We start from the raw sequence: 27,332 nt of genomic DNA on the forward strand, positions 1-27,332 counted from the left end.
AAATATTTTTATTCTTTTCAAAAGTATAAACTAAGAATTATGACCCATTATAAATTCCTTTTTCAGCCTGGCAACCCCCAGATGGTCGTATTTTATTAAAAGAAAATTTGCAGCCTGCCAGCATTTAACACAGCTCCTAAATTCTGGGTGTGGGAATGTCAAGAGTGTATCAAAAAAGGAAGGAGCAAATGTACGCACGTCCTACTTCGATAAAGGCGCGGCCAGAAGTTAACGCTGCGCATTGGGCACAAATTCGGGTGAAAACAGAGTCTCTCTGTTCCAGCAGGCAGCCAGACCTCCAACTCCCTGTTCTGTCCCGGGTTAATCTGAGCCTCCCAGCCCTGTGGCTCAGCAAAGAGGGGGTGCTGTGGGCTCTGGGGGGCCGGTGGCCAAGGGACACGCTCTGGGCTGCGCTGGCGCTCTCCGAGCTACGGGTGCTCTGCTTTGAGGCTGGGGTACCTTTGAGCATTGAACTTCCTACAATGGTCACGAACAGCAGAGCAGGTGGGAATCTCCAGAGCTAACAAATAAATGCAGCAGGCTATAAAATCATACCTCTGTTTTTCTTTCCCTGCCATACACGTGAGTGTACGTGCAGACACAAACACACACACACATGCAGCTCCTCCTCACACCCGCCTGCAAGCACAAAATCAACAGAAATGGGTTTTTCACTAAAACAAAACTCTCTAGTTCTGTGCAGTTTTTGGCAAACAAAATTCAGTTTTTCATTAAGGGAAATGCTAAGGGAAATGGATTTCTCATTTGTTCTATCAAATGCTTGAATTTATTTGGGGGAGAAAATATTCCCTTGAGGAGCCCTCTTCTGCAGTTCAACCCCAAAAAGCAGCATCTGATCTCCCTGCAGGCAGAAGAGCACAATTTAAAGCTCAGTATCCAGGCAGAACCTGGAGATCTCTTTTGAAAGGTGCTTTCTTAATGGCATATTTATGAGTAGAGCAAGCATTTGGGTATTTTCAGCACAAGGGTATGAGTATGGGCTCCACCGTAAATAGTGCTACGAACCTGTGAGTAGATCAGCTGAGGGCAGGGCAAAGCCTGGGACAGTTGAGAAGATACAGCTCACAGCCACAAAGAAAGGTTTTAGTGAGCCATTCCTGGCTGTGCTGCGCTTGGCAAAGCGAGCGGAGACACGAGGCTGAGCGACTTCTGCCAGGGGAGGGCTGGGGCACGCACGGCGATGGGCGCTCAGCTGCTTCCCTCAGCAGCTGAACACGCTTTCCTGCTATAAATGTACATGCTCAGTTTTGAGGCAAGACGAGGGTTGGGCACGCTCAGAAGCTGTTTTAGACATTGGTGGGATGAGCAGCTGCCGTGGCAGAGACTATCGGAAGTTGGGAACGGGCTGTGGGGGAGTAGTGCTGGCTCGAAGCGGCGCGGGAGCGGCTGCTAGTGGGGCACACAGTCAACCTGTGCCGCGCCAGCACAGCCAGACCCACAGCCAGGCTGCTGCCGCCGGGATGAGGGGACATCAGCACTGCAACAAAGGAGGGGACTGTCCCCTCCAGCAGCAGTCGTCGCTCCCACCATCCTTGCACAGCAGCAAGTCCAAGGGCGGCTCCTGCAGCGGTGAGTGGCCGGTCGGTGAGCGGCGGTTGCTGGTGGGGCTCACAAGCAGAGCCACACGGCCCCTCCTCTGCAAGCCTCCAGTGCCACGGACAACGGGTGTGAGATGCTATCACATTTCTAGGGGTTGACCCTCATGCGGGCAGATATGGCAGAAGGGGTGGCAAAAAAGCCACGGGAAAATAAACTGCGTGCTACTACGATCAGTTTGTGTTAGCATAAAATAATGCAAAGTTATTTGCATCCTAGCCTTTCCCCATTATATTTGCACTGTGTAAAATAAGGACATAATATCCATCATAATGAAAAACTTGGCGATGCCTAAGGGAGAGATGATATTTGCAATGGCCCTTGTGCAATACAAGCTGACAGAGAATTAGGGCTGCAAAATAAGAGGCAGTGGGCCACACCTGGATTTATGAACATACACATTACTGTGAGGTGTCATCCTTGGCTTGGTCACCCAGACCTCTGTACACTTTCTGCCGGATACTTTTTCCTATATTTCTTTACTTTATTCGTCCTCAAATCTTTTTGTCTTGCCAAAATTGGGGAATAAATTCTGCTTTGATTTAAAACCTTGCCTTATTTAACATACTTAATGAGGCAAAATCTGGTTTGCAGCCAGGAAATCCCTTCCATGAGGCACTTCCTCAAATTACACGGACTCTTGGCTAAAACCGAGGTTGGGTGAGTGCTATGGCTCCTCAAACCCACGTTTCACTTTCTGCCTAAACTGTGCTCCAAAATCTCAGTTTTCTTTTATACCCCCTGCAGTGGTGGGTGCGACCTTGTGTTTGTGAACCATATATGCAGCAGTGGGTCTGCAGAGCTTGAAATAATTGCTCCCAAGTCAGAAGCCAAAGGGGATCTTCAGGCAAGCTTCCCACCCAGCTCTGGGTAGCAAACGATGGAGAAGGTGGACTCCTGGGCCCAGGCTGCTGTCAGGAGCGCAAAACAGCAGCTGGCTATTGGGGACCGCAAGCTCTGCCCAACCCCTACCATAAATAGGGAAGAAGAATTCTGAAATTTAAACAAGGCTGAGCAACGCTGTGTCTGGAGAACAGGTGGCCTATGGCTACGGTTTGTTCTGTAAAAATGTAGCTTCAGAGTCCTAGCGCTGCGCAATTGCTTTGCTGGCCACAGCTGAACTTGAGGATGTTCCCTTATTGTTAAGGGGAGTTTTAATTATTGTCCTGAAATGCAAAGCAAATGGTCTTAGAGCAAATGTTCAGTGAAGGTGACAAAAGGGAAGAGCAATGATAGCCCTCAGGGGTGCAAAGGAGCAGAGAACGGACCGGAGAAGGTGTCCCCCCCTTTTTGGAGGGGGCTACAAGACTTGTGGCTTCCCCACAGTGCACGAATATAGGCTGAGAGAGGTATCTGCAGATGTCGGAAGAAAGGATTTGAGAGGGCCAGATCTGCTTAGTATTAATGTTAGCAAGGCTTTCAGGGAAGGCCCTTATGTGGACTCTGATCCACAGCATAAATCAGTCTATCTTATTAGCTCCATTAATAATACTGCCATTAAAATAAATTCGGACTGCAGGACATTCAGGTCCATACTCTTACCTTACGTAAAAGAGAAATATATACAAAAGCATGTGTTTTTTTATGATAAAACCATTCTGTGTTCTGAACACTGAGATACTGCAGCCCAGCTGCAACCATTTCTGAGATAATTCCATTATATTTAAGTATTCAGCATTTCGGAAAGCTAGTATCCAGCAACGAGGAGTTCTTGCGATTTGCTTTCTAATCTATCAGGCTATGGCAAAGTTAAGGATACAGTGAAAATAAAGATATCTTAGAAACAGACACATTTGTATGAATGTCAAAAGGACAGATTTCCATAAATTTTATGTTGTTTTGATTCTCAGAATCCCTATTGGAGGAATTCCAAGCAAAGTATTTGAATGAAACAATCACTTCAAAAAAAATAAGCAGTTTTAGATATTTGCTCTCGTACATTAAAAGTTTATAACAATATCACACTTTGATGTAAGAAGTAAGGTTTGCCTATTTCTTCTTCTTTTTTAAAGATAATTAACAGAATTACCCTGAAATCCTGAACCACCTGTACCGATCTTTTAAACCATAAATATTAGGTCATCCACTTGAAAGAAAAGCAACATTTAAGGTCCATAAGGATCGATCTTAGAGTAGATTTTGTGGCTGAACGGAGGAGAACTCAGTAAGATGGCAGCAGCCACTCAGGACTGGTCCTCCAGCAGCCTAACCAGTTCCCTTCTGTCACTCAGAAGTTAATGCAGGGATGCAAAACGGATTTAAGAGGGTGCAGGAAAAGTGTGGGAGCAAGTGATCTGACAAACAAGATGGGACACTCCCTATTGCATCCAGTGCTCACTCTGCCGTATTCAAGAGCCCTGTAAAATGAAACGATCTTTCATCTGCAAATGCTTTTCATACGAGAAGGATGGCACTTAAATCAGTGCTTTTTAATAATTAAGGGGGAAAATACGCCTGTTGATTTTCTGGTTTGTTGTCTAAGTGGCCTGAAATACCTTCTCAAACTCCTCGCTCCTCCTAACTCCTTCTTTCAGAACAGAAATGTAGTTTAAGCTAAACAGTATGAGTAGGTGAAACACTTAAATATTTTATTTACACACAGCAAATCTATGCTCTAGTCATCTTTTACTGTTTGCTATTAATTCTCAGATTTGTGAAAAAAAAAAAAAACAAACCCAAAAACATCCAAAGCTTTTTCACAGAAAAGCTGAGGAAAATTTGGTTGAAAGCTGAAGCTATAATTAAGTTTAGAAGGAGTAAAAAGATCATAATAATAGGGAAATATGAACTTTAAAATTATTATGAACTCTTTTTGTATGAAATAACATGGCTCTGTTTGAATGAGCCCCTGTTTAGGAGTGGAGATAGCGTTATACTATTTCAGGCACCCTGAGTAGGCGAGCAAATTTTCCCAGCTGAAAAAAAAAAATCTAATAACATCCAAAGGACAGCAACGAACTTCTCTAGATTACCATGGAGATAACATTTGCTTTGTTTGTCATATGTGTCATCATTACCTCCTCTAGTTCATTATTTCTATAAGTGATTTTTATTTGCATTTCTCTCAGACCCAATAAGGCTGAAAGACTTCTGCGCTGTGAGCAGTGTTAATGCCGCTTCCACTCACTCAGTCATCTCAGGACAACAATTTTGAATGGACCTATATGGGAAGAACAAGACACCACAATTCACAAACACACCAGTTATTCTCATGTCACTTACTATAACTACTGTCCTCCTCTTTTGTTCCATCAATTGTTCCATCTGCTTGCAACTGCAAGTGGTATCCTTGCCTGCTGTATAGCTTTGTTACTATACCTTTAAGCTGAGGCTCTGTAAAAAAACAATAATGAGATTAATGTGGGAAATCTTGATGTGCCGTTCCAAGCGAGCAGGATGCTAAAAGCAAATCTCCTGGTTTCTTCTCAAGGCTGAGATATGAAAAAGACCCGAAACAAAAGCAGGGCAACCAGCTTTGCAACACTTTTCATTTAGGCTGAGATCAAATTTATGTCTCTGAAATCAATTACCAAAATGATTAAATGCCACTCTCGATTGTAATGTAGGTAGCACAGTAAAATCTGCTTCCAAATTCCAACAGTGTGCTGCTTGGCCCCAGGAGCTCAGCCCTATCTCATTTAAGATTAGAAATGAGCTGGCAAAGAGCGTATTCTGCCTTTTAAAAAGGTGTGAGTTCTTAAATGGAGAGGAAAAAGAAGACTACTACGATAGCACTAATAAGAGCCAGAGTGACAGTTGAGAGCCTAAATATATAGCAGCAAACATTTTGCACAGGAGCTGCTGCAGCTCTAATAACCCCCATTCCTCGCTGCTCCAAGGAGTACAGAGCATCTGAAGTGATAAACTCCTCAATGAACATATGGAAAATGGAGGGAGGAACCCTGAAACCCAGCAATGTGTGGAACTGCAAAATAAATATTACCATAAGGGTTGAGGTAATTACCTCACCAGCTAGAAGAAGAAAGATCAAAACAAGGCATAGTTTGGATAGATCTCTTTTTGTCATAACCATCCTCAGATTCACAGTTAGAAAGCAAGATATCTCATATGGTTTCAGATCATTCTAGACCAAAAAGTAAACAGCAACAGGATCTGCTGTCAAGTCTGTCATTTAAGATACCTAGGTAATTCATCAGCAGTAATTGCAAAAAAGGTCTACTTCCACTGAATCCCAAAGACATCTGCATTGTAGTCATTTCACACAATTATGTTTGTCAGGAGGTGATGCATCTCCGCAGCCGGCTCCGCAACAACTTACTTAATTCGGAGATAAACATACTGTGAAGATATGATGTGTCACTTCCAACAGCCAATGTCTGGATAAGGCTCCTCGTGTTTGTAATCCTTAGGGACAGGATTAGGGACAAAGGCATTTAGGGAGCTCTTGCTACTGTACTTCATTTTAGTAGGAGCTGAAGGCGAAAGCTAGCAATAGTTTGCGTAAGTGTATTAGTTCCTATTAGCAGCCTTTAATAAGGGTACTGACAGATGCACAATTGTTGCCTACCAACTTTTCTGACAAGAAATTAATCCAACCCCCACTTTGGCTTTTTAGCCGTAATACATCCCAAAGCTGTTTGCAATTTTGAGGCATCTCATCTGTGGCTGCTGAGAAAGGCAGACAGGTTTAAGGGGCTAACGGCACCAACGTTTCGGCACAGCAAAGCGACAGCAACATTACCAGAGGGTTTTGCTCCTCCCACGTACAAAAAACCCACTCAGATCAGGGACTGAGCCTTCATGCCCAATCTTTTGCACCTCTGACACAGAGAGCATCGCGTCCGCAGGGTAGCTGCATGTATGAGATTCCTAGAAAGGAACGGGGCGCTGAAGCAAAACTCTGGAAGGTGCCAGCGAAAGCAAAAAGCCTCATCGGCAATCGGCAAATAAAGCATGGGATTCTGCAAAGCAGGAAGACAAAACCCCGGACTTCTAGACTGCTAAGTTATTTAACATACAACTGAAGGAGGTGTATGTGCAGGAACTTCCCCTGCAGGCATCTCCCCCACAAGTCAATCACGTGTGTTTGTATATGTGTGTGTGGAACACACAGATGGACTACTGAGTTGCCAGTACACGGGTGCGCACGGGTGTGCAAGCGAGGCAGAAAGCAATGGTGTGTGTTACCCATATAAACCAGATGAAGATCAAAGGGGAAAGGGATGTCATGGGGCACCCATGTCTGTCAGATCATACAAGCCAGGAGGGGCAATACCTGCACATTCATTTTACCAGCCCTGAGGCACTGGTCCCCGCTTCCCCACGCCTGGTGCGCATCCCAGTTTGCATTAAACCAACCAACCCCCCAAAGACATAACCCGTGCCAACCTGGTCGCCTTCTTCGCCTTTTCTTGGAACCAAAGAGTTTGACCCTGGAAAACACATTCAACTTGTTCTTGTCGCAGCTTCCCTTGCTCTTGCTGGGGCTGTTCACACACTTACAGGCATTGGACTTCTCCCGCTCCCTGGCTTGTCTCTTCTGGCGGATCAGGGAGCTGGCGATGGCTGCAGCCATGGCCGCCACCGCCCCGGCACCACCGGCAGGTCAGGCACACGGGGTTTGCTCGCCGGCTGCGGGCACCGCAGCCAGCATGCTGCTCGGCCCGTCCCCAATTCTGGGGACGCTGCCGGGCACCTTGGCCACCGCCACCCACCGCCAATAGGCTTGGGAGCCGGTGGGACGCTCACACCAGAGCCCCACGTCAGGATGCAACAGTTTAGCTCAAGCGTTTTTGTCCACCAAGATCTTCCCCTTTTGATTTTCCGATGCTTTTTTATTTCTCCCAACTTCTGGCAGGGGAAAGTTTGCAGGCAGAGGTGAGCGTTTCTAGGGAGACTGAGCAGATCACTTGCAAGAGATCCCTCCGAGGTTCTCCAGATGCACTATTCACACGCAGTCACGGCACATCCACTTGGTGCAAGATCACTGCATCTCTCCTAGCCCCAATTTCTCCTGTTAACTTTTCTCCCCACCCGTCCCCTCCCCATTGAAATCCCAGCAAACACCTGTTAGACTCCAGCAGGGGCTGTCCTGTTGCGGGGGTTTTCTGGATCCTTTTTCCTCTTCTTCTCTAAGAAGAGATCCGAAGCAAGCGGTGATGGAGGCACTGGGAGGAGGTGCCGATGCCTGGAGCCTTGGCTGCCTGCTGCCGAACGCCTCGGGAAGTCTCTTCCCCCTCCGCTCCTTACAGGTGCCGCTGCCAGCGCAGCTTCGCCTCCACGGCCGCGTTCGGCTTTTGCATTGCAACACTTGTCACCAGGCGGTAAACAGCCAGAGCTCCCCTGACGCCCGTCGCCGGCAGCTCAGCGCCGAGACTGCAGCAGCAGTAGTCCTCAGGCAGCAGATGCACGCACTCGCACACACCCCACGAGCTGTGCGCTGGATACAGAAATGAGGCAACGCAGCAAGCCCCTTATCACCACCCTCCCCTCCTCCTCCTCTTCTCCTCCTCCTCTTCCAGGCAAGGCAGCGAGCGGGAGACCTGCCCAGTGGTTCTTTGTGCAGAGAGTTGCGGAGAGGCCCCTGGGGTGCAGGCAGCGGGGAGGCAAGGGCTCAGGGTGGGCAGCGGGGAGCTGGTGCACCCCAGCTGCCCACCCTTGCCAGCCCCACAGGCTGTGGGTACCTGCTTTCGACAGAGCTGCCTCCTGGAGAGGCGCAGACACCCAAACAAACGTGACTGCGATGAGCAAATAGCTGGCAGCAGGTTCTGGGCAGCCGAGTGGTGAGGGCCCCTGCCCAGCGGCAGGAAGGTGGTTCAGGGGGGCAGGCAGGGGGGCAGGCAGGGGGACTCCAGCCGTAGCTCCCCCCAGCCCTTCCCTCATCCTTGCAGGAAGGCACCTTTTTTCCTTACTGATTTTTTGGAGGCTTTTTGCCTCTCTTGCTTCCTTCCCTGCCCCCCCGACCTGCTCTCAGCCCCAGTTTTCCAGCAGAGACGAGAAAATCCTCAGAGAGAGCAATTTCCTTGTCATGGCCATGTTCTCCCTCTTCCCTTTGTCCCCCCACGGTGCCTCTGTGTCCCCCCAGGCCAGGCTCTCACACCAGCTGGGAGCATTCACCCCTGGCTCAGTGGGGGCCGGGCTGCAGGGGTACCAGGGCAGGGAGAAGCAGCGGTGCCAGGATGCCAGGAGCAGAGCCTGGAGTCCGAGCCTGGCACTGCACGCTGGTTAATGCCCTGCACAGCGGGCACCGAACCCTGCACACATCCATGCCCCAGGACATAGGGAGCAGGAGGCCCCGGGGGGTCCCTTTGCAACCCACCCCCTGCTCTTCAATGGCCGAAGCCTAAAATAAAGCCAATTCAGGCTAGAAACAAACCAGAGATTTGCAGCCCTGAAGGCAAACAACTATTGAAAGAATTTATCCCCCAGGCAGAGGGGATTGGCAGTCACTTGCAGGCACTGAGGCAGGGTGGGATGTCCCGTGAGCGGGAGGGGGGCAGCTGGTTCCTTGCAGGAGCTGAGCTCAGCGGGGACTGCGATGGCAGCAGGCTTCAGTCACCCAAGCCCGGGAGCTGCGTCCCATGTGCCCTGGGCCAGCCCCGAGGCTCCCCTGGGGCTACTGAGACAGAACTGATGCAGGTGGGTTGGTGTGACAGCACCAGATTTCTGATGCACTTTCAGACTCAGCCAGACTGCTCAGGATACCTGCCTCTTCTTCCTCTCCTCCACGTGCCCTCGGCAAAGCCACGCGGTCCTTTCCTCCCTCCCTCCCTCCCTGGGCTTGCACGCTGTAGTCCCAGGCAAGTGCAGCAGAAGCCACGCCGCCCAGTATCTTCACTTCAAGGAGCTCAATTCAAAAGCAGTTCCCTGTACCACTGCAAACATTACGGTCCTTCCCTTGACTAGAAACAGCTCGCAACGGGTCCAAATCTGTTTCCTCCAATTGGGAACTCCTGCCCCAGTAAAACACATTCTGTGGCCAGGCCTTAATGACAAAAATGCCCATAATGCACAAATTTTAAGACGACGTCCGACTGAAAGGACAATGTGTGCCATCACAGCCTGAGACCTTGACAGCTGACATGGTATATTGAATTTGGCAGCCTCACATACCCATCCACAACAGTTCTTTTCTGCAAGAAGCATATGTATACGTGTATACATGTATAGGTATATACACACATTCACCTTTGTTTATGAGGCACATCATGGCATCCACATATACATATTAAATAAATACCCCTTATTTGGGTTAAACAGTAGGGTAAAAATAAATGTAATTCACAAGTTCCACCACTACTCTCATCTGCCAGTCCACAAAAGACATGTGAAATCCAACCCAAGAGACAGCCAGTTGGATATTATTAGTAATAACTCATCCTACTCAACTCACTGGTAACATACTATGCATTTTGCCATCTTTCCACTTCCAATACAGTCATGAGTGAGACTTGTTTTTCCTGAGACTTTATAAGTATTTCCAGTTTAGAAAGCAGTATTTGATCTTCAGATCAAAGTGAAACTGTCTCACTGTGATCTGTCCTATAGGTCAGATGACATTTCATTTGCACAATGACTAGCCAGAACTCAGAATTCGGCTAACCTTGAAAATCCTGGGGAAACGCAGTATATAAAAGCAGTATTTAGGATATCTTTCTGCCAGCATTCCAGCCTGCATGCTTAAAATCCATAATGAAAATTCATTTGCACAAATGTTCCTTGACAGATAACTAAAGAGAGGAATAAAAATAGCATAAATGCATAATCAGATTTAAGTTTCAAAAAACAGTCCTCCAGTTTTTTTGCATGATCAACCCCTCCATCTATCGGCACTCCTACAAACATGTCTTCATTTACTATAAATGGCACATGAAAATGAAGATCTTGTTGGGAAAACGTCTTTGGTACAGGACCAGTCTTTGGACTACTTCAGTGTTACAGATATAAAAATCTCAAGGAACAGCTTTATTTTCTTTGAACAGCAAGAGCTGTTCACTCTCCACCCTGCTAAAAAGGTAAAATAAAATAACATTCCAAGTGACTTTTTGAATGTAGAAGACAACCAGACACTCCTTGAACATACATCCTCTTTCTTCGTGTGTGATTATTGTAACAGGGTGCACTTAAAGCTAAAAAGTAAATTACCAGCTCCATTTCAATCAAGAGTTAAGCACTTCTTAAGAAAGCTGTATGGGACAGACTTGTGCAGTTACTGTCAGAGACAGCACCATGATCTACCTGGAGCTGAGATCTGACCCAGCAGCAATTCCACTGTTTTGGCGTAGACAAAGATCTCACCCAATTTAGATTTATATTTTTTCCTCCCAGTCATCTGTTGAGTTTATGCTGATTATTATTTCCATGATTTGGATCATTAAAAAGTACTTTAACTTCCAGAAGTTGCCTGGACTGGGCAAAAGTAAAGGCTGCAATTGGGTACTATGCCCCCCCCAACCCCAGACTGGCTCTTCGACTAACACAGGACGTGGTCTTCAACCAGCACAAAGTGTGCTGCCCTCGCTGCCTGGCTCCTGCAAGAAAAGGCATCAAGCCCCCATTTATGTTTCAGTAAATTAGAGTGAAGTGCAAAACTTCTGTTTTTTGCCCCATCCTCCTTGAACCATTTGCGCTGCAGCAGATCCCAGACCATTGCTGTTTCCCACGACTTTGAATCTATGCCAAGCGCGAAAGATTTATAGTAAGTCTTATATAAACAGGTAGACGCTGAGCAAAACAAACGTTGCACAAAAATCGAGATCAGATGAAAAATCACCAGCCAGCTCCAGACCTCACTGTCATGAAACAAGCTGCAAGTTCTGACAAGCCGCGGCGGCTCTGCAGCGTGCCCGTGAGCAGAGGAACTCCTTTCCCCCCGCTGCTGATCACCTATGCTGTTTCGGCACACGAATGTCAGCAGATGCGATCGAGCGCAGAGCAGCGTGTCAGTGCAGCAGTGCTGTCGGAGGAGGAAGCGGCTGAAGGAGAGACAGCACTGTCCGGCTGCCTGTTCAAGTGCACCGGTGATTGGCATATGAGCCCAACGAGTGACCTACCGAGGGACCCGAGCTCCTCTGTGCCCTGTAGAAGCATTAAGGATTCTCATGACATGTTGCCATAAAGCAGAAACTTACTGCCAATGTCTTGGGTCAAAATATCCCACCCTCAGACTAAAGAGCACGTTATTTCCTCTTCCCCTATAAACAAGTACCAAAAGATTTATAGTAGATCCCATATAAACAGGTAGATGCTGGGCAAAACAAATGCTGCATGAAAATCAAGACCAGAAGAAAAATCACGAGCCAGCTCCATACCTCACTCAGTCCAGCATAAAACTCCAGACCACCTTTCTACACTTAGAAGACTGAAGCTGCTTTGGTGTGACAACAAAATTTCAGCCTGGCATGGGATGTCAGGAGAACCTCTCAAGGTTCTTTTGTTCTTGCTGGGGTAACATTCTACTGCTGTTACAGAACAAGCAGAATAAAAAAGGTTCAGGAGTGAAATCTATAGACTATTTCCACTGCCTACACTCCCAAAAAGTAGAGACTTATTTTCAGAAAAGTGCCACCAGAATCGCTTCTCTCTCTTTTTAAGTTGAGATAAACAAGACTTCATCCAGTCGGGTATGACACAGCAGCACGGAGGCCCCCAGTGATTTTTTCCTCTTCTAAGTAAACAGAATTACTATTCACCAAGAAACAGAGCTGTTCAGACCCAAGCCCCGCATCACTTAGCTCCTCCGTGAAACAGCCCATGGAAATGACTCAGCCTTTCCTCCGCGGCTGGACACAAGTGCTGCAGAACGGCGGGTGGCTGGGTGCTCTCTGCTCGGGGGATGAACACGGTTTGCTGTCCAGTTCACTACCCCTGAAAGCCTGGTTTTATCCTAGATATGAGCCAAATTAAGAGTCAGCTAGAGGTTTATTTCTGAGTGCAAGGTGAAAAAAGGTTTTAGTGGAAGAGCTGGGCCTTCAGGCAGCTCCAGACCAAGAGCTCAAATTTGAGGCTATTTTAGTCAACAGACCAACTGGGCTACCTTAAAATTAACCTTAGAAGTAAAGATCAGCTCCAATAACCAGCTGCAGACCTTTGTAAGAGTTGTATTGCTGTAAACAGAAGTATGAGGCACTTGTAATTAGTGACATGGATGTTCCTGTGTGTGTCTGGGCCATGGCTCTTTACAAAAGCTCACTGTACAGCCCTGCTCAGTAACAAGAAAAAAAAAGAAAAAAAAAAAAAAAAAGTCTTGTGACACCAGTGTAGACATGTCACCAACTCCCTGTATCTAAGAGCTCATTCATTGTTCAAGGGATTAGGCAGCTGATTGATTTTTGTCTTCTCAGAGTACAGAATCATGAATCCCAGCATCAGAAGAGACACCAATACAACTGGTGCACAGGACTGGATGTGCCAAAACTGGCCCCCACCCAGTAAAGCAGAGAAACACGTCTCTTCAACACGTGAGTCATCTCACTAAGACTACTAAGATATTTTAAAATAATTGATGCATTACAAAAGGTTCTGATATCTTAATCCTGTTCTCTTATCAGATCTGCACAAGTTTGCTAGGACAAGGTTCACTGACTCTGACAAGAATTTGGGCCTCTTCTTCATGACTTGACACGCCCCGCTAAATGCTCGGGATGGCCATGACATCTCACATTAAGAACACCAGTTTCCTCTCAGATTCTCAGAGAAAATACTAATGAGAGAAAACCCTGTTGTGCCCCTTTCCAGCTGTGAATTCCAATTCTTTTACAGCACTGTCTCAGTCAAAACTGGATTTGATCTGATCTGGTGGTGCAGGCATTTTTGGAAAAGGAGGGCATTGTTTGAAGGTAGAAAAATGGAAATATTTTTGCCTAGGTTAATCCATATTCAGTCATCCCAAAATGTCAACCACAAAAGATCGTCTATCTGGTGCATAAAAGATCAGTGCCAATCAGCTGGGAAAGGTCACAGAACAAACAGAAGAGATCAGCTCCCACAGCTCTGCGGGCTCCCAGACTGGGAACACGTTATTCTGGTGTCTCTGGGGGCCCAACCCAAGCCAGGAACTTGCAGCAGTGACTGACCGACTTCTCTCTGCCTACCACAAAGCCATAGCATAAAATACTCTGGAGCCTCCCACATCAGTATGCACAGAAGTATCTGTTCATTCACCTCTCAACATGATGACTCTCAGAAACATCAATGTAAATGACAGTGTATCATCCCTGAAATATTTACATCTCAGCATGGGACACACAAGAAGTGTGGGCAGTATGCCACTGTCAAACTTAACATAAGGCCACTTTACACATGACAAAACCCTGTAAATAGTCCTTCGCAGACCCAAAGCAAGCTGCCTAGAGATTGTCACATTACTCAAGTGGCTCTTTTTCTACCTTTTCATAGATCTGGTGGTTCATCCTCTGTCAAGAGCTTGACAAAAACAGGCTCACTGGGTCTCCACTGAGTTGGAGCTTCTGAGAGTTTTCCTCCTCTCACTTGCACCCAAGGATTTCTACCAGCTTCTCACAGCCATGGCCCTCGCTTTGCTCAGAAGCTAACTTCTGCCCCATTGCTTGACTTCACATAACTACAGAGCCCAATTCACTGCAATCATGTGATGGATGCCAAGCTTGCTGCTTCCCATTGCTTTGTTAATGATGTAAGACCCATCTGCTTTCTAATAATGAAACCAAATTACCTGGGCTGGGATCAGAAAAGCCTGGCAATGGTTTTCTGTGATTCACCTGACTGCTGAGATCATGTTCAAGTTCACACAGGACAAATGTGAATGTGAACAGAGCTGGTCACAATCAAACGGGAATTTGAGCAAGAAGCACCAGGTCTTGGGTAGAGGCAGGGCTCTCCATGGAGTTAGACCCTGCACTGGCTTGCTGCTTCTGCACATGTGCAAGTGGGGCCTTGCTCCACTCACTGTCATGGAACTGGAACCAGTTTACCTGAGCAAAAATGCTGGTCTCAGTTTTAAGTAACCAGAAGGAAGGTATATCCTTGAGGATTAGGAAACGGGCCATGAGCCCAAATTTCTGCATTGTCAGTCCACCATGTAATAATCATGATATTAATAGTGACGTAGTAAGACATATCTGACCTAAGTTCAGTGATGTAACAGTTAGGTTTATCTAAGCTCACCTGACCAAATATCTGGGCTATAAAACCAAGTACGAACAGAGAAAGGCACTTCCAGATGGCAATTCATTCCCATCCTAAAAAGCACCATTATTTTCACAGCTGTATGAAGGAAAACATTACCTCTGCCTTACTGAACTATCATTGTGGGGTGATTCAGACTGTAATCTATGTAATGCATCTTTATAATAAATAATATTTACCACCATCAAAACTAAGTAATCACTTAATGAAGGTCTATGTAGTTCAGTGTCTTGCTTCTGGCAGTGCTCAGTAATACATGGGAATATAAAAACAGCCCAAGTAGTCGCACAGTCACACTTCCCACACACACATACCTTCCAGCAATTGGCCTCATGGCAACTCCAGGCTTAGCAGGAGCTGCTGCTGGCAAGAGCAGAGCAAAGGTGACATCTATAAATCACACAGGGATTTTGAGGTGAAAAATACAACATATCATAAGTAAACAGAGAGGAGGAAATTCATTAGCATAAGTTTGATGCACTCTTTTTGCAAGCAACACTCACAAGTAACAGTGGCTAGCAAAACAGGAACAAGAACCACAAGCCAGCATTTACTGTACTGGATTGGTTTGGAGTCTAGAGAAATTGTGCATGCAAATTTTACATAAGCAAATTAGAAGAAATTCAGAGAAGTCAATTCAGAGAAGGAGGCTAATAGCAGAACATCTGCTGCTGCTCCCAATATTCGCATTAGGCAGCTGGGTACATTTCTGGGGACTCAGAACTCACCAGAAAGCACAGAAAGATTTTGTTGCTATGCAGAGAAACAATGCTCAGAAATCAGTGAAACAGATAGGAAGCTGCCCCAGCTGAGGACTGTTATTCCTCACTTAAGTCCAGCGGAACTACAATAGGGACACATTTGCTTGTAGAATGACTGGATAACTGTCCAACATGTACCTGTATTTCTAAGTAAAACCACCACAAAACTAGTAGATTAACTTGCAGTAGATACAAATACAATACCATGATTTTAATTACATTCACAGTCCATCTGTATGGCCTTCGCAACTCCCCAGTCATACCGCTAAATCATGCTGAGATAAACTCACAGCAAAGAGACACCGTATTTAGCAGATGATGATATATCATCAGGATTTCTGTCCTCTCCCTTCAACCCTCTTCCCTTTGTTTATCATTCTCATTTTGCGTCTCTTCCTGCCAGGATCTTCTTTCCTTGTTTCATTAAAAATTACAACATACTTCTAATGAGCAGGAGCCACAAAAAACATCAGTATCTAGGCGTCCTTATCCTTCAGTCGAGGTCAACTTAATCTTGTTTACAAACCAATAAACATAGTTTAGCTTCATCTACAATACAACATTCCAAAGCTGGGGAGCTTTTGAAAGTACAAACAGCAGAACTAGATCCTAAGGCACAGAACTAAGCCTGCTGCTTTGTAAGAAGTTATCTCGGCTGACGTTTCAATGGTACCATTTGACAGATTCCACTCAGCCCATTCCACGTAACCATAATGAAGAGCGAGCTCCTTGCATTTTCTTGTCGCAGTTCTGAGAGGGTAAAGAGTCCAATTGTAAAATGGAACTATATGTACAACTGCACAGGTAAAATATGTAGCCACACAGAATTAATGAAATTCTAGAGCACTCTGCAAGGCCTGCAGGGATTCCTGGCCTGCATCCAAAGCAGCATGGCCAGCAGGTCAAGGGAAGTGATTCTGCCCCTCTGCTCTGCTCTGGGGAGACCCCTGCTGCAGTGCTGTGTCCAGCTCTGGAGCCCTCAGCCCACGAAAGACATGGACCTGTTGGGGCAGGTCCAGAGGAGGCCACAGAAAAGATCGGAGGAATGGAACACTTCTCCTGTGAGGACAGACTGAGAGAGTTGGGGTTGTTCACCCTGGAGAAGGGAAGGTCTCTGGGGAGACCTTATTGCAGCCTGCCACTACTTCAAGGGGGCTTATTAGAAAGATGGGGACAGACTTTTTAGCAGGGCCTGTAGCGATAGGACAAGGGATAATGGTTTTAAACTAAAAGAGGGTAGATTTAGATTAGATCTAAGACAGACATTTTTCACAATGAAGGTGGTGAAACCCTGGCACAGGTTGCCCAGAGAGGTGGTAGAATCCCCATCCCTGGAACAATTCCAGGTCAGGTTGGACGGGGCTCTGAGCAACCTCATCTAGTTGAAGGTGTCCCTGATCACTGCAGGGGGGTTGGACTAGATCACCTTTAAAGGTCCCTTCCAACCTAAAGTTTCTCTGATTCCTAGGCAGTTCCTCTCATAAGATTGGACTAAGAGATATGGCTCCCAGAGGTTGCTGCTCTCTCTGTTTCCTCTGGACTGTAACTGGGATTGGATAGCTTAAACCTCTGCAAAAATGCGTTCTACATTCATAATACATACACTTAAACACAGGAGGTTTTTTCTGCCTTTCTTTTTCCTGACTTGCAAATACGAGCAAAACCAAGATGTTTCAACAATGCTGAGATGCACAAACACCCGGGAATCAGAGTAGAGCTGGGAGAAACTTCCATCTCCCTCAGCTTTCCCCCCGCCCCAGCTCTGTAATATATGAAAGTCTTACTCAGTGAATATATTTTTAAACCATTATTGCGATAAATTTTAGCCTACTTAGAACACTCTGATGTGAATTCTTTCCAGGTGGCTTTTGGCAAAATATAGTTTCCTGTACAGGAAGCATGGTATAGAACTTTAGTTTGTAAACAGTTACAAACCAAACAAATGGGACAGATTTCCAGCACTTTCAGTTGAAAAGCCAAATGCATAAAATTACTGCTAAAACCAGAAACAAGAGGGACACCTAGAGTTAGTTTTTGTAACTGCCCCAGCAAGGTCATTCGCTTCCTCTTCCAGTTTTGTTTTGGTCACTGGTGATATTTAATTACAACAAACATACGTGGTGCCTCTGGCTGTAATTAACAGCAAACTTGAAAGCTCCAGCAAGCAGGGAGAGCTGCTGTGATGTTGCCTTGAACGCTGTGGGTTTATATTTAACTGGAGCTCGGTGCAGTCCCTCTCGCTCTCGGGTGTACCCGCCACAGGCGAGTGGCCCCGGGGACGCTGTCACCCGTGGGTGGCGGTTCAGCAGCCGCCGCTGCGGCCGCTGTCCGCGGTGCTGATTCGCCTCCGCTCGCAGCGGGCCGCTGTCCGCGGTGCTGATCCGCCGCCCCACCTAGCCCAACCACGGGCCGCATCCTGCCCCGCTCCGCCACCCCGCGCACCTCCTAGCTCCGTGAAACGAGTCCCCGGGCCGTGACTCCAGGTTTATAACCAAACATCGAAGTCCATAAACAACTGCCAGAATTTCTGTTGTATTTTGGGGCTAGGCAACGCACTCCCCAAAAGCTAACGGATAGCAAAATCTTTTGGTGGTTTCAGACCCGCGTCATCTCTACCACTCTCACGCTGTAAAAACTTACCGCTTTTGCCAAAGAGCAAGGCATATGGTAGTTAATAATCTGGATTACATATTAAGTGATTCTGTTTTGCAAATGCATTTTTAACATGCCAAAAACATTGCAGACTGTTTACTTCACATTCTGCACTTCTCTACACTTAGTTTTACCATATTAATTTTGAAGAGGAAAAAAACATGGTTGCCGCATGCAATGTCATAAAATTTGTTTAATAATTATGTTGAGTTATGTCTAGTAAAGAATGATATATGACCCAGATAGTGAACATCTAACTCTCACAGTTAGTATTTATTTCTCCGTACACACTGCCTATCAGATTATTGTTTGATATTGGGGCATTTTCCAAGAGTCCTTGGATTTGTTTTTCTCTTTTCTCTCTCTGTAGGGCGTTGGTTCTTACAGTAATATGATCATTTCACGTACCAAATGCAGAGAACACAATTTTTCATTATTAAAGAAAAATAAATTACACCATCATAAGCCTTTAGCTAAAACATTTGCAAAAGAATAAAGAAATGTTGATGTTTTTGTATTAAAAATGTTTTCAAGTTATTAACACCAGAACAAGGTTGTCGTCAGTTAATGTTAGGCACAGTACTCTCATGAAAGGCAATTAGAACAAAATTTTAATAACACTTTTTTTTTCTTTAAAGCAAGCTTTATACCTGACAAAAAGCTTGGGTACAAAACTAACTAAATATGTAGCATGGATGTTTAAAAGGCCATAAAATCAACCTGTGCAACATTTGAAATACATATTCAAACCAGACAAATTTGCCAGTTCAGCAGCATTTTCAGTATATTTACAGTTCCAATCAGTAGGAATTAACAGTAACACTTGCCTTTTAATTCTTAGAGTATTTTTAGAGTTACCAAAGAAAATTCATGAAGTCGAAGAACAACAACATTCTTAACATTAACAAATACTAAGCTTTAATTTCTTTATATAGTTTGCCATCTCTACAGAGGATTACTTGCCAGGAAATACCTTCTAATTTTTTCCTGTAAAAATATTGCTTAAATACATCTTACCTGAATAAGACTTTCTTAACCCCAAAGCCATGCTGCCTTACAAGCTGCTCCTACCCAGACAATTGCAGTCTACATTTGGAGCAGACACACAGGGAGTAGATCAGAGAAAGTTTAAGGCATATTTAAAGTATTCTCTAAGGTACTGGCCAGAAACATCAAGCCCATACTCGTGGTATAGAGAGATCATTAATGGGCATTAGTGACAGACCATTATGACTTTCAGAGATCATTAAAGATTCATAATATAGCTGTATTGCTCTGGCAACATCTAACCATTTCTTGGACATAAATGTACATTTCTCCTACATGATTTACTTAAACTTACTATTTTTGAGTGTCAAATTTTATTTTCTGCCTCCTAGAATTACAAAGAATGCCTGTAACAGGATACTGTAGTACATTATGCCAGCTACAGGAGCCTGGTGCTTGGTTCAGTTGATACCCTTTATTGTAAGGCATTTTGCAACATGAAGAGCTCAACAACATTCATGAGGCAGAATACGTACCCTTCGTTCTTTCTTCTTTAAATAAGCTACATTACTGTAATGTACCGTAAATGTTACAAATATAAAGAGGACTTAGAAGAATTACATTTGCTAACAATTCTGAAATAATTACCTTTTGAAATCTTTAAGTTTTACCTCTGCATTTCAGAGAAGCTCGTTGTTTGGTATTTGGATTTAGTGAAAAATACTGAAGATATTCTAATTGGGGTTAACCAGACCAGCTACTCCAAAGCATTTTTGACAAGTGAAGAACACACTGACGTTTGGTTTTGAAGATGTATAGTGCTGCAAACACCATGGTTCAAAATGTAACTATAGTTATACTTCCATTGTATTAATCAAGGGTTGGACTTGAATTTTCTGTTGCTGAACTTGACTGAGACCTTGTTTAACTCCTCCTTCTTCAGCACAGCAAGTTAAGGACCAGCACAGCAAGTTAAGCCGATGCTCACATATTATGTGTGTAATGAGATTTAGGCAATTTAGAAGCAGAGACATATTTCAAAGTCAAATACTGTCTCTAAGTGTCATGTGGTCATTGTGGAGTCATATAATTACAAGTCGTAGAGAAGAGCTGTTTAAAAAGGCTCCGCCTCTTCACCAGGAGTTACCACTCCCTCCAAGATACATTTACAAGTCATGTGTGCATGAGCTTGGTTTATTTTGCAGTGCAATGGACCTGCAATGAGCACATACCAATTTGGGTATCAGGAGGAAGACCACCAAACTCCAGCTGAGGAGCAGTAACTTCTTAATTCCTCTAACACAATCACTCGCAAATGCATGAGACGTGCTAAGGATCGGACCTTTAATGTCATAGACAAGTAAACATCTTCCAGATGCTGGGCTTTAAGTACTAAAATGAGATCTAGCAACTGAAGTCACTGAAGCATTTTAACATGTTTTAGCATTTATGTTGTATTGAATCTAGACATGAAAGGTGAAGCATGCCAATTTACTTCTAATAAACAATTTTCCCAAAATAATACTCCTGTGTTTACTAATACACATTACTGCATATATACTTGGAATTCACAACAAGTATGCAGAAACAAATCGTACTTCGACTTGCACAATTTTGGAATATTCACTGTTTATTATGCCACAGGTGCTTATAATCAAGCTGTGAATATTGCTGATATCTGAATACACTGTACTATCAAAAACATCCTTAATTATTTCTGCCAGAAACAAACAGTACTACACCAAGAAAACTGCAGTGGGGCAAAAAAAGGAAGTTGGTTTTAAGACCTCTCCGCTTGGAAATGGCACCATTTTCACCAAAAGAGTCAAAAACCCACGTGGAAGAACATACTCAAGCCCATTTCTAATCGCCTGCTGAGTTCTATTGATTTCAAACAACTGACCTTGAGTCGATAGGTTTTATGTCACCCATGTCAAATATTGACAGGCAGTCAAAAGCCAGCAGTGGCACTGCTTACTGCCTTGCAATTATAAACAAGGTTAATCTGCTTGTAAATATAGTTCTTTTTCCACAAGTGCCAATGCATTTAACTCCTTTTCCCAAAGCCTCCATGAATTTGTAATGACAACTCTACAGTTCTTAATAAAATTTCAGTATTCTGTCCTCTCCAGCTACCTCAAGAATGGTTTAAGTGATTCAGAATCATTCTTAGGGTTTTACAATAAAATTGGAGTTACGTATTGAAAACAGCCTGTGTCCAGCTAATCCCTGTTACCATCTAGTTATTCATTGCATATTAACTTGTTTTATTGTTCTTAGTAATAAAAGGAAAACACAGCTCATGTCCAATCTCCACTTTGTTTTGATCAGTTTATGTGCATTATGTGCCCTCAGCACATGACTAGAACCACCTGGCATAAAGGAACATGGCTCCTCTGAGATCCCTGCATTTAGAGCAGCTCAGACCTCTCCTAGGGTATCAGTTGCCTCTGTGGGGTGTCAGTTTAAAAAGGCAACTTCATAGCGGAGTGTAGGACCTGCCACAAAAGGACTAAAAGTAGAATTTGTAATAAAAGAGGCTCCCCCCGCTTATGTATCAATAAAAATGAAGCTGTTGTTTGATATGAAGTACTCACTAGAGACTGCTACATTATAAAAACTGCAGATGACTGATGAGTAAACAACTCAGAGAAATGAGGAAAGATGGCTTGGGGAGGGCATTTACATTCCTAATCATCCAAGGAGGAAAGCTCAAATTAGCCCTCCAAAAGAGACAGTAGCGAGTCAAACCCAGTCCCTTTAAGACACAGTTTGATTAGTTGACACCTGGTATTATGTGCCCCGCTTTACAGGTGACCAGAACAGACAACTTGGCAGGTCCCAGTAGGATTTGCAGCCCTATGTCACCATGCTGGCTGGCATGGGGTAGTGCAGCAAGGACTGTATCAAGCACTCTCCTCCCAGAAATCACAGCCACACTACCAGCATGGTACTCTAACTTCTGTGCATGTTCTCCACAACAAACTTTGTGTAGTTTGCATCTAAGCAATGATGTACGAGGAAATAAGGGCCCAAGGACATCCAAGGAAGCTAGTGTGGATACAAGAGAAATGACACACATTATTGCTCTGCTGTGGCAGAAAAACAGCCCCTTTCCATGACTGCAATATGGCATCAGAGTCATAACCTTACAAACTATTAGGCATTCCTATTTCAATTAATCCTACTTTGCAGTTTTGAATTGATCTCATCCAGAAAAACAACAATCAGGCTTGACCTTATTCCCGGGAATCCAACAACAAAATCCTCAACTAGTTTGTCTGGCAGGAAGAGGCTGTGAGCTCAGGCTCTAGTTCAGCTGCTGCTGTTACGAGCAAAGAATCTTAAATGCGAAATACAGACGAGGAAGTGCAGCGCTGCTGTCTCAGCAGTCCTGCAGCAACATCATGCAAAGCCGAACAGTAGCTGCAACAGAAACCTTCCAGGGAAATACAGATGACGACTATAAGAACTTATTCCTGCTTCTCCAAAAAGGCAGGAACTGAGAAGAGAGTGCTCTGAACTGCTGCTCAGCCAGACAAAACACCCACTTGGGGTTCTAGAGCCTGTGACTCTGCATAGACTATTTTGTATTAATGATCATTATATTTTCATCGAGTCATTCAGCTGTTTAAATTTTAGCCCCAAAACAAAGTGACTCAATTCATCCTATTTTATATGTATTTCAGATTAGTAAAAATATCATATATTTGTATATTTGCATGGGAGAATTTGTGATTCCATTCCACTTCCCCCCCCGCTTTTGACCTGATTGTACTACCCTGTCATGCAATCCAAAGTAAGGTAGAAACCCCTCAAAGAGTGAAACTATTTAATATTCTGATGCAGGGAATGTTTCCGTTTCTACTAGCACTTTCTTTCCTTTGCTTCATCTGCCACCTGGTGGTATAGTCCCAGGGAGCAGAAAGCATTTTTATGGAAAGACCCTGCATGTTCCAACAGGCACCTGGAGTTAAGTTGGAGTTAAGTGCTGATTTTAAGGCTGAAAAATACAATGAGCAGCACCGCAGTTGCAAACATCTGTGCAGTTCGTGTCCACACACAATACAACATGTTTTGAAGTGTTCTGCAATTAAAACAACGTTTTAACAGAAAGGGCAAGTTTTAAATTCAGATTTTTCAAGCATGTGAAAATAAACAGCTGCAAACTCCCAAGATTCAGAAATTTACCCAACAATTTATAATGCTTATTCCAAGTTCTTGAGCCCAATGGAAGCTCATTTGCAAAAGCAGGGCTCACAGCCAGACACGGGATGGAAAACACAGAAGTGTGAGAGCCACTTTGTTACCTGCCTGCAAGTAACTGGCAATGATGTCCCTGTTGCACCATGAGAATAAATCAGAAAGGATAGAATAAGTATTAACTTAAAGTTTTTAAGCTATTGTATTCTATTTGGAATACAATGTTTATTGTATGCTCTAGTCCGTAAATTTCAGTAAAGTCACAAAACAAAGCATAATCAAATGTAACTCCTATTTTCTCACTCTGAAATCAATTGCCCTTATTTGTGTTGTCCCACATGTTGTACAGGGACGGGCTGACACTGAAGTTGCCCTGCTAGGGCAATCTGATATTTGCGTCACGTCGCTTTGCAGCTGCGAGTGGGAAAGTAAATATTTACTACCAGGAGTTGGCCCCTTGGGGAAAACCTAAAGGCCAAGTCTACTTGGCACAGTGTGGCATTGTGCAGGGATGTTCAGGCCACCTTGGGTCTAGCAGCATTATTGTGAATTAGCAGACAGGATGTTTTGTCAAGCATTCCCAAGATACCCAAGAGAGCACAGTACCTTTGCACTGACACTCGCAAGGATATGTATCCTGAATCATTTCCACCTCTGATATACGGGGAAAATGAGGCAAATACACATGAGGTTACTGGCCCATGCTGCCTTACAGCCACCCCCAGCCGTGCACCAGGGAGGCGGTGGCAGCTCTGTGTATTTGCAGAGGCTTTTGGCAGGATGGCTGCAGCAGCTGAGAGTAAAGCCCACGCTCCTTGTGCGACCCTTACCATACCCCAAAGACACACACATGCATAACGTGGGCAAATGCTGATGAACACAGAGCAAACATTAAAAAAAAAAAAAAGGCGTTCTACAAGTATTCTTAGAGCCACCTGTGCATTTACATGAGTCCTGAGGGATGACGTTCTTCTGATCCATTATACCCGGAAAGCAAATTTCAATCACAATGGCAAACATACCTCAAACGTGGAAAAGAAAACACAGCAAATGTGTAATCCAAGCCCTCATGATGGCACGATCCTACTCATATCTGGTACTGCAGATGCTGGAGACCAATTCTTAAAGCTAAAAGGAGCACTCTCCCTATTTACCGTTACCGACCAAAACCTAACCTTTCACTAGTTTGCCTGTTGAGGGAAGAGAGCTGGATGCTGCACTTATGTTTGTGATGGGGTTTGCAAAAACACCTAAGAGAATTGGGAGCATAAAACCCATTACATTTCCCTGACATGCAAGTATTGAACTCTGTAAAGTGCTTTTGAAAAACTCCACTGAAAAATCTCATTGGAAAAACTGTAAGGAAATACCGGGCAGATGTCAGGGATGAGGAGATCAGCAGACACTCCACCTTCATCCCCCTGAGATGAGGCTCCAGCAGCCCAGATGAGTTGAGTGGTGATTACTTCCCTACCTGAGGAAATCCCAAAGACCCTGGTCCATGTCAGAGTCGAGCATGAAGTATCCAAAGCCCCGTCCCTGCCAAATGGCAGGCAGCCCAACCACAGCGGCTGCAGTGTTCAGTAATGAGCAGATGGTTTTGAAATGACAGTGCCTCTTGCCAAGTCCGACCCTTTCTGACGCCTCTGTTTCTGCATTACCCATGCCATTTGCAAACGCTCTGTGCAAACACAACTCACAAGGAAAGCTCTTCTCTCAGCAGCCTGCAAGCATTTACAGACAAAATCAATATACACATCAGTGCTCGTAAAAGTAATTTCATTTATGATAACTGAATAAATTAGCTCTAGTAAAATAATGATTTCACTATTTACCAAAGGAAAATACTGGGTTGAAATCATTTAATTTGACACAAACTTGGGGTTGGGTCTAATCCTTTAGATTTTATTCTTCATTTCTGCTGATATTTTATAACAGTGTAAATCATCATTATTTTATTTTCTTGTGGTAACATATAAAAATAAGCTGCTGAAAATATTGACCTAAGCCCTGGACAGAAAAGGATGAGCAGACATCCCTGAATGTAAGTTGGATGCATTGTTTGGAAAGTCAGCCTCACGTTCCCTGTATGCATGTCAATAAAAACAAAACACTTTGTAAGTGGATTCAGATCATGTTTATACCCGGGAATTCCTGATGTGAAGACACAGAAGTTGTACTATATTTGCACAGGTGTAAGTGAGATGGAAGTCTCCATCCTTGCCACATAAGTTAATGCCATGAAGAAGTTTGATCTAAGCACAAAATTCTGTATTTTTGTCCCAAATTTCTATTCCACAAACAAGATGCTGCACCAAACACTACTAGAAAAGCGTGAGTGAAAAAACACTAATAGATTAAATGGGCTCTTATGTGCCACGATCATCCATCGGGCCTTCATTCTCATTATTAAATACAATGCCCCAGCACTATGCTTGTATTTAGATGGGGAACCGACCACACAGGAAAAAGTTTGTTAATAAAAGATGCTCGGCCTCTTTACCAGATGTACAAGCATAAACCTCTATCAGACTGAAAAAAAGCTCTCATCACTTATTTTGCAGACATCATTCAGGCCTGCTTTCTTCATTAGGGAAAAAAGCGTGATTCAACCACTCAAAAAAAAAAAGTCAATAAAACTTTTGCCACTAGAGGAGGCTATTTCATTATATTTTTTTCCAATGGCATACCTGCACCACAGAAATTTCAGTGGAGAATTTCTACAATACAACCACTACTGTTTTCCAGCTAGTCCTATTATGAATTCCTCTGAAAGCAGTAAATTTCACAGTAACTGTAATTGTACTTAATCTTGAGCCAAAGGGAAAATAAACCCACAAAACCCAGAGTTCATAACCTGGATAATTTCAGTACATTTTAGTACAATGGTACATTTCACTGCCTGTAGAGCTGTCAAAGGGAAGAAGTTGGTGAAAAAGTCAGGGGCTTGCAGGGACTCCACTGATCTGTAAATATAATAATGCTCGGCAAAGAAACTTCAGCTGGATGAATTATCAATGAAGCCCTACTATCGGCAAATGCACCAGGTTTCTTCACTATTTCCCATCTTTTTTTTTTTTTTTTTTAGAGTCTTTTGAGTGCCTGTCCCCAGATTAATATCCCAGATACTCTCACAACCTCAGACCATCAGAATCCAGGCCCTAGACTTGTGTTGCCTTGCATTTTATTCCAGATCTGAATAGATGAATAGAACCAAATTTTGAAACATCACGATTTTCTATGCAACAGATTTGCCCTTTCCAGTCTGGTCTAGGTATAAACAGATATTAAGGGAAATGGGCCGTGTAATTCTGTTGGACAAATCTTGTGCTCATAAAACATCTCTGGCTGATGGTCCCAGAAATAGTTGGCCTTTCTTTGTCAACAGAAGCAGCACATCCCAGAGGACATCAGCACAGCTACGGGAGGTTTGTCCAACAATCCCATCTTTTGATGCATGCATCATAGGTTGTTGTAACCTGTGGTATCTTTAGAGACTCCTTCTTCCCTGTTCTTTAACTTGAGCAACAGAGGCTTGGACTTGGTTTTTGGCCATGATGCCGCATGTTCTGGTAATGCTCATGGTCAGTGACAATTGCAAGTTTCAGCCATGCTTCCAGAGCTCACCTTGAGCTTTTCTAGCTCCCATGGAGCTCACACAGATGCAGGTTCCCAGGTGGCAGCCCTCCTTTAGAAATAATCAAAAAAAGCCACTTGTATCCTCTGCCACAAGCCAGGTTAGGAGGTGCCTCATACACTGGGAAGGGCACTAAAGAGGTTGGAAATAATACTGCATTAGGCTTAAATGAGATGGGTACCACAACTCATGCCCAAGACACTGAAAATGCACCTCTCCCACTGCAGCACTTCAGAGCCCCAGCACTTCAGTAGGAAGCACTCAGATTCATTTTCAGGGACAGAGCCTGGAAGCCAGCTACTTAGTGGTATCTTCTATGCTGTTCCTCTGGCTTTCAACTCATAAACTCC

At 44.3% G+C, this 27,332-nt stretch overlaps 1 protein-coding gene across 3 annotated transcripts in view; it reads right to left on the bottom strand.

Annotated features, from left to right (window-relative positions):
• FGF13 (fibroblast growth factor 13) overlaps positions 1-27,332 on the bottom strand; it is a gene marked incomplete at its 3' end in the record, with an annotated part of 258,163 nt that overhangs the window by 51,899 nt on the left and 178,932 nt on the right. For 2 of the 3 annotated variants that reach the window (XM_082004246.1, XM_082004244.1), the window contains one exon: positions 4,840-4,950. In XM_082004246.1, the coding sequence (XP_081860372.1) occupies positions 4,840-4,950 (111 nt within the window). Of the gene's footprint in view, positions 1-4,839; positions 4,951-6,966; positions 7,322-27,332 lie in introns of those variants that run through there. The other variant, XM_082004245.1, reaches the window with a different exon arrangement.

The sequence above is a fragment of the Phaethon aethereus genome, assembly GCF_964289735.1.
Source record: "Phaethon aethereus genome assembly, chromosome: 10".
NCBI classification, from domain to species: Eukaryota; Metazoa; Chordata; class Aves; order Phaethontiformes; family Phaethontidae; genus Phaethon; species Phaethon aethereus.